This window comes from Bombus flavifrons, chromosome 14 (genome assembly GCF_040668555.2).
Source record: "Bombus flavifrons isolate JBK064 chromosome 14, iyBomFlav1_principal, whole genome shotgun sequence".
NCBI classification, from domain to species: domain Eukaryota; kingdom Metazoa; phylum Arthropoda; class Insecta; order Hymenoptera; family Apidae; genus Bombus; species Bombus flavifrons.
Window position 1 is genome coordinate 805861 of NC_138455.1, and position 8120 is coordinate 813980.

The 8120-nt window shown below is 37.2% G+C and overlaps 1 protein-coding gene across 1 annotated transcript; it reads left to right on the forward strand.

Moving 5' to 3' along the window:
- Positions 1–1017: 1017 nt before the first annotated feature.
- Positions 1018–7821, forward strand: LOC138187102 (cytochrome P450 9e2-like). Its single transcript, XM_069127582.1, has 3 exons — positions 1018–2684; positions 5957–6220; positions 6366–7821. Exons 1-3 carry the CDS (start codon positions 1109–1111, stop codon positions 7445–7447), a joined length of 2922 nt encoding a protein of 973 aa, XP_068983683.1. The 5' UTR covers positions 1018–1108; the 3' UTR covers positions 7448–7821.
- Positions 7822–8120: the final 299 nt, after the last annotated feature.

The window sequence follows — 8120 nt, forward strand, 5'->3', positions numbered from 1 at the left end:
ACACAAGAAAATTTTTGATTCTAGACCCCGTGTACCATAACAATTACACAGCAGAAATTGCACTGGCAAGTCTAATATAACATTCAAATAAAAACACGAAATAATCTCCGTGAGCCGGTAAACAAACAAAATAGTAAACAACGAATTGTTATATCGTGTAGGGTGTTTTTTTCGTACAATTTCCTTCCGAAGTAATGTTTTATATGTATAAGAAGCAATTAACAAATACTTTAAAGTGCTGGAATTGGACGAATCATCTTCATTAATTCGTTAAGTAAATAAACCAGTTTCTTTTAGAATCACGACGCAATTTATGTTGCATCACAATCAGTGGAATTATTTATCAAGAAAAATTGTATACGTATTATCTTCCTCAGCGTAAGACATTGCAAAACGATAAGCAAACTACGCGAATGATTGTGGTTATTTAGAATAACCAATCTCACCGACTTCGTTAAGATCATAACACGTCATAAGGTCAAAGTATTGAATATTTTCCTTGTGCAAAAAGCGCTCTGCAAACCCCTCCCCCCCTCCATGATCGGCTCGCAAACATTTATTTTTATTTGAATACTTGACTGTTTGAAAACTTCAGTGAGAAAAGTATTTTAATAAGAAAAACAAATTAGCTCTACAACTACAAAATAACTGTATTGCCAGATGGACAGAAGACGATCGTAAGTATTTATTAACGAATACTATATCGAAGATTGGTTATTAAAAATTTCAAAACGACCCATTTCTTTTCCTTGAAAGCTATGCTCCGGGTGTGTTTTAGATGTATGTTTAATTAAAATTTCACGGCCTAAATTCCATCGATCCTTCTATTTTCCAAATATGTAATCATTAATTGCAATCTATGCAGAACATGTTAAACTAATTATCCAACTGATAAAACCGGTAAAACTGATAAAAGTGGGAGGAAAGCGATGAAATCAAACGCAAGGGAGTTTCACGACGTCGAGACGCTCCTGCATGCTGATATGCAGACACGAATTCCCCTACATAGGAACTCTACGCACAGGCCATCTCTTAGTTTTCTTGTTAAAAGAACACAGCGCACATCGTGTCATCGCTAAACTCTGGCACCTACACCGACTACTTTACCATGGAGTATCTACCGATCGCTTTGTCCATAGTGGCAGCAGTACTCGTCGTTATTTACTACTTTACCACGAGAAATCATAATTTGTTCAAGAAGCATGGAATTCTGCATATTCCACCAACGCCACTGTTTGGAAATATGGGACCCTTTCTTAGAAGACAGTGCACCATGCACGATTTAATTCTCAAAATTTATCAATTACATCCTGAAGCGAAATATGTTGGCTTCTACGAATTTCTAACGCCTGTTCTAATGCTCCGCGATCCGGAACTGATTAAAGCTGTCACCATCAAGAACGTCGAACAATTTCCGGACCATCGTCCGTTAGTGTACGAGGAAGTGGACCCTTTGTTAGGAGGAATGTTATTTTCTCTGACAGGTGACCAATGGAAGGAGCATAGAAATATGTTGTCTCCCACGTTTACTTCTAGCAAGATAAAAGGCATGTACAAACTGATGACCGATTGCGCGGTCAAATTCGTGGACCATTTAACGAAACAGCCGGAGAACGAGCGTGAAATCGAGATGAAGAGCCTTCTGAGTAAATATACAAACGACGTGATCGCTACCTGCGTGTACGGTGTCTCTGTGGACACAATAAAAGATCCAAATAACGTGTTTTACGTGTACGGTAAAATAGGTACAAGCTTAGTAACTTTCAAAAAATCTCTAACAATGTTAATGCACAAAAACGCCCCTTGGCTAGCGAAACTGTTGCAATTTAAATACGTAGAAAGCTATATCGCGAAATTTTTCTCTGATATCGTGACAGACACGGTCGAAGCTAGAGAAAAGAGTGACGCTTACAGATCGGACGTCATACAGCTATTGCTAGAAACTAACAAGAAGAAGGAGCTAGGAAAAGGTATGAGCGTGGAAAGTATGGCCTCTCACGCTTTCAGCTTCTTTTTCGGCGGGTTTGAAACCGTCTCCGCGCAAATTTGCATAGCGACGCACCTGTTGGCCGAGAATCCAGATGTTCAAAAAAGATTACAGCAAGAAATCGACGAAGCATTGGAAAACAACAACGGCCAATTAACCTACGATGCTCTAAGCGAGATGAAGTATCTAGATGCCGTGATGAATGAATCCTTGCGACTGCATCCGGTAGCTATATTCATGGACAGGCTATGTGCTAAAGATTTCGAATTGCCACCTGCATTACCCGGTGACAAACCTTTCACAATCAAGAAAGGAATGAACGTTTTGATTCCTGTGAAAGCGATTCATCACGATTCTCAATACTACGAGAATTCTCTGAAATTCGATCCAGACAGATTCTTTCAAAATGGTAAGAAGATTATGAACTCGGACACGTATATGCCATTTGGCCTTGGGCCCAGAATGTGCATCGGAAACCGGTTTGCACTCACAGAGATGAAGGTATTGCTATGTCACCTTCTTGCCAAGTGCAATGTCAAGATCGGACCGAAAACGACAACTCCGTTAGAATTCGAGAAAGGTGTGATAAGCGCCACTGCGAAAAATGGATTCTGGTTGATCATTGAGCCAAGGAAAAGTTCTTATCGCTTTGCCCAGGTTAACGGAGGTGTCAATGGAATTTGTACAAATGGAATATGAAGTAAAATAACTTTTAATTTCCTTGTGTAGAAAATTTTAAACCTTTAAAATGATACGTTTATCATAAGTTCACATCATTAAACGATTAATATCATGTAATGTACAGCTTGCGAAATATAGTTCACATGTCAGAGTTTGAAAAATCAATTACTCGAGATAATCTCATACTGTAAAACGCAAGAACGTATTAAATTACACTTGTTACACGTAATTACACTTGTAGTATCGTACGTTACTCTGGAGCTATCTCATCTGGAATACGCACCGGCAATATGGACGCCAAACATTGAGAAATCCTGTTATCTTCCGGAAAATATCCAACATCATTTTCTCAGATTCCTTGCGTATAAGAGGGGCGACCTGATGCCATATAACGATCATGATTATTCAGCGATTATTGTCTCAAATGAATATATTGTAAGTAGAGCAGCGTAGGACTGTTAACGAATTATCATTATTACGCAGTATTTGGAACAACAGAATTAACTGTCCTGATCTTACAATACGTATTAACTTTAACATTCCCTCCTATGTCTTCAGCATTCGATATTATTTCATACACCTATTCGCCAGTCGACATTCAGTAACGATATCATCAACAGAATCTGCAGTACTGTTAAATAAATGCATCGACCAACTCGACTTCCTTTATTACCTACAATCAAAATGTAAGAAGAATGCGTTTGTGAAATAACACAATATCTTCTATCTTTGTGTGACACTGATATTATGTATTGTATATTGATTGCCAAGTTGTACTCTTGCATTGCGTAAAATTTTGTGAAACTTATTTTGTTAAACTTATGCATAAGAATTTGATTGTTTATCTCGCTATGCTTCTAATATTTTGCTACATTAAAAAGGTGTTTTCCCGTTAATAAAATTTGTTGTTATTATTCACTTTATTATTATTAAACGGTTAAAAAAATTGACAAACTATCGTTTCCCGTATCTGTTTCTTATCAGCGATAACTTCGGCACGTGACACCGAAAGCGCTGCATCATTCTGTAGTAAATATTAGGTTGTATTCAACACAATTTCTATCTGAACGATAAATCTATCCATTAGTAAATATCTACAACGCTACGTCAGGCGACAAACAAAACCATGTAGTCACTTCCAAATTAAGCGGAACATTTACAGTTCGTCATTATCATGATAATATTTTTGCATCCTAATATAGTCGCATAGAGTTGCATTTAACTTTTTTAAATTAAAACTTTAGAAACGATGCCGGAAAAGTTGATATTTCCATGTTTGTATATACTTCATTTTACAAAAAAGGAAGTTTCATTTTTTTCTATAGAATACCACAACAGGCATACTTTACGAAGTTTCTTATATTTGAATCAAAAACGAAATTAAGCATGTATATCTTTCTTTATCTTTATCTGTTACATGCGGATTCCAAAAAATTCCATCAAAGGACTTAAGGTTGATGTTTCGTATAAGTAACGACATATAAGTAACTTAAAACGGTCGAGTTAGATGAATTATTCCGTATACTAATTTATTATCTAAAATTAGTTATACAAAAAATTAGTTTCTTTGCGAATTACGGTGCAACATGTGCGACATTTTAATTAATGGAATAACGAATGGACAGCAATTATTTTCATAACAAAAATCGATCGAAATTTTTGATTCGGAATTAACAGTTCACGGTAATGGAATGATAGTGTCCAACTATTAACAATGAATTTAATCTAATAAGGAATGCTTATTTATGTATCTATATCAGTACGTAAGTAAGACTCACGCGTTAACAACGACTAAAGGACGGACGGCTGTTTTGTTTATATGTTTTATGCTTCTTTCATACTGTATGATATCATCGAACAATTGTATGAAAATATTCATATAATATTGAAATATCTTATCGAATAATCTTATCGATTAGTTCCGCTTAGTCATTAGAACCAACACCTTTTTCCGAGTAGGTTATCCGTTTATCCGTCCGTATAATCTATTGATGTACCGAACATCTCAAATCTGTCAGAAAAGATTTAAATTTTTACATTCCCGACTCGATCTTTGCTCTGCCTCAATCTATTCCAATTATTCACATAGGAATTTATGTCAATGTTTCGTCGACAGAATGATGTCGCCCGTGAACGATGATTTTGTTTAGATTGTAACTTTAAAATTAATCGATTCGCTAACATTTAATTAATTCGTATGAAAATGTAAGGACACATTAAGTAGTCTCTGATTACTATGTTTGCATTATGAAATGTCGTTATTTCAGATATGACGGCAAATGGCGTGCAGTATCGTCCGAGAATTGATCTAAAGGCAATCAGATAAGTTAACCAAATTATCAATCGGTCGACATAACAAAACAAAAATGAGTATCAGCCGAAATAACTACAAGAAAACGTGGAGTGGTAGCCTAGTTTTTGCCAAGTCACGCTTGGTTCAAGGAGTAACGTTTAAAAGTTAGGGAATAGAATATGCTTTAAATGCCCCTGCATATCGGGACACAGACACGTTCTCTTCTATATGTATGTACTTATAAAGCTACGCGATAAATCGTTGGACGATCAGTCATCTTACTAAGCAGGCGCTATGCAAGATCGTGTCGAAAGTGAAAATTGCAACAATAGCTTTAATTTAATATTCAGAATGGGGTATTTGTCCTTTGATCTGTCTTTGGTAGCGATACTGGTCGCTATCTACTATTTCGCCACGAAAAATCATAATTTATTTAAGAAGCATGGTGTTTTTTCGACTGTTCACGGAGAGACGCGGTCCCGAGGAAGCGCATCGACGGGAGTTTAGACAATCGACACCACGAACTGATCGACCCCCTATTTCGATTAGGATAATAGAGGTAGCTTAATGAGTATAATACTTGATTAACAGTTCAAATATAGTATATATTTCCAACAACTTTGTAGAAAAGATAGTTACGCTGGTGTGTAAGGTATAAGTTAAGTAGGTAAATGATTGAAGGGTGGAAACCCGGTAAAGAGATGTTGACTGTCCTAAAGATGATGAACCAGTGAAGTCCGGTGACGATGCCGTTGCAAAGGAAAACTTTTACTCGGTGGTGATGGCCCCACCACTGCTCGCGTGAGGATGGAATCCCGGGAAACATGGGAAAACCCACGTTTCCCCAATTTTTACCTGATGAAGCAATAACCGCAAGGAATCTCTTGACTTAAAGATGTTTTATGCCACTTAACGGCCTTAACGGTAAATCAAAAAGCCTCGTTGTATGACAGTTCCTTAAGATTATTGCGATCCGTTTAATTCTATGTGCACAGCTGCTGGCTGCCTCGAACGTAAAGAGTCACCGGACGTAACACATGGAATCCTGTACATTTCACCGTTGCCATTGTTTGCAAATATGGGATACTTTTGCGCCAGACGGTCCACCTTGGAAGACACCATTCTGGAAACCTACCAACATCATCCCGAAGCGAAATACGTCGGCATATACGAGTCACTCACGCCTGTCATAGTACTTCGTGACCTCGATTTGACCAAATCCATCACCATGAAGAATTTCAATCACTTTACCAATCATCGTAAGGATATGGATACTATTTTTGCCGAAATGCTATTTTCTATGAACGGCGAGCGATGGAAAGAGCAGAGGAGCATGTTGTCGCCAACGTTTACTTCCAATAAGATTAAGGACATATTTAATCTAATATCTGGATGTGCGATCAGATACGCGGGCTATGTACTTATCGAAACTGACAGAAGACGAGGGTGAAATAGAAATGGAGCATCTGTTCACTAAATATACTAACGACGTAATCGCTACCTGCATCTACGGCGTATCTGTCGATACCACAAAGGAGCCGAAGAACGCGTTCTACACGTACAGTACATCGGTCTCGAAGTTCACAACATTGAGGAAAGCTATGAGAATGCTAACGCAAAGGAACCTACCCTGGCTAGCGAAGCTCCTTCAGCACAGATTTCTGGAGAAACATATAGCGAAATTTTTTACCGAACAAGTGATCAACACGATCGAGGAAAGGAAACAGGATGGCACTTATCGATCAGATATTCTACAACTATTCATAGATGTAAACGACAAGAAGCGTCCAGGAAAAGGTATGAGCACAGAAAACATGGTTAATCACGCTTTTAGCTTATTCTTTGGCGGAACTGATTCCGTTGCAACGCAGACGAGCTTTCTGTTCTACCTTCTAGCCGAAAATCCAGAGATTTTGAAAAGACTACAGGAGGAAATCGACGAAACGTTGGAAAATAATAACGGACAATTGACTTACGATGCCATACACAAGATGAAGTACTTGGATGCCATGATCAACGAAGCGATGAGATTGCAACCAATTACCGTATTCTTGGATAGACTATGCGTGAAAGATTTCGAGCTGCCACCAGCCTTACCTGGTGAAAAACCTTTCACCGTAAAAGCAGGAATGAACATCTGGATACCTGTTGACGCGATTCACCACGATCCCAAGCACTACGAAAATCCGCAGAAATTCGATCCGGATAGATTCCTCGAGAATGGAAAGAAGATTATAAATTCGGGGGCGTTTATGCCGTTTGGTCTCGGTCCCAGAATCTGCATCGCGTTAACAGAGATAAAGGTATTGCTGTGTCACATTCTCGCCAAGTGCAACGTCAAGATTGGATCGAAGATGTTGCTTCCGTTGCAATATGAGGAAGGCGTGATAACCGCCTATGCTAAGAATGGATTTTGGCTGAATGTTGAGCCCAAAGAAAATTCTTACTGCATATCTCAAACTAATGGAACGACAAAGTGTGCATGATCAGTGGAATTTATAGGAACTGAATTTAGGAATGAGCGATCTTTAACACGATACGTTAAAATCCTTCTTTGTATCCTGCTTTGTATGGGTTTTCTCAATTAATCTCAATACTAATTGAAGATTGCTATTTGCTTTACTTAAGTATGAAATTTCCTACATAATTCGTGGCTTGGTTGATTATACGTTTTTGCTCATGATTCAAACAATTAATGTTATGTAACGTACAATTTGCTAAACATAATTTCTTTGTCAGAGTTTGATAAAAGATGTTTTGTTTTATATCAACTATTTTGTAACATAATTTAAATATTAAAATAGGAAAATTCGTTTAGCATAAAAATAGAGTAAACTAAATTCAAGGATGCATGTGTCTTAATTACTGGATAAAAGAAGTTCTTGGATTAATCGTCGAGGCCTAGACCTTTCGGTTTTGTTATTGTTTTGTTATTATTGTCAGGTCAAAATGGTTCATCTCTGGTGTCTAAAGATTAAATAAAAGAAGTGACTAATTACGATGTATAGCTAAATTAATAGTATGATGGATCTAATTGATCAGAAATACTTGGCCTTTTATTTTATATTTTCAGGAACAATTTATAGTTCATTTAATGTTCTGTACAAAGATAAATATTTTTTTTGCTCAAAACAAAATATTTTATCGTAATTTTTTCAG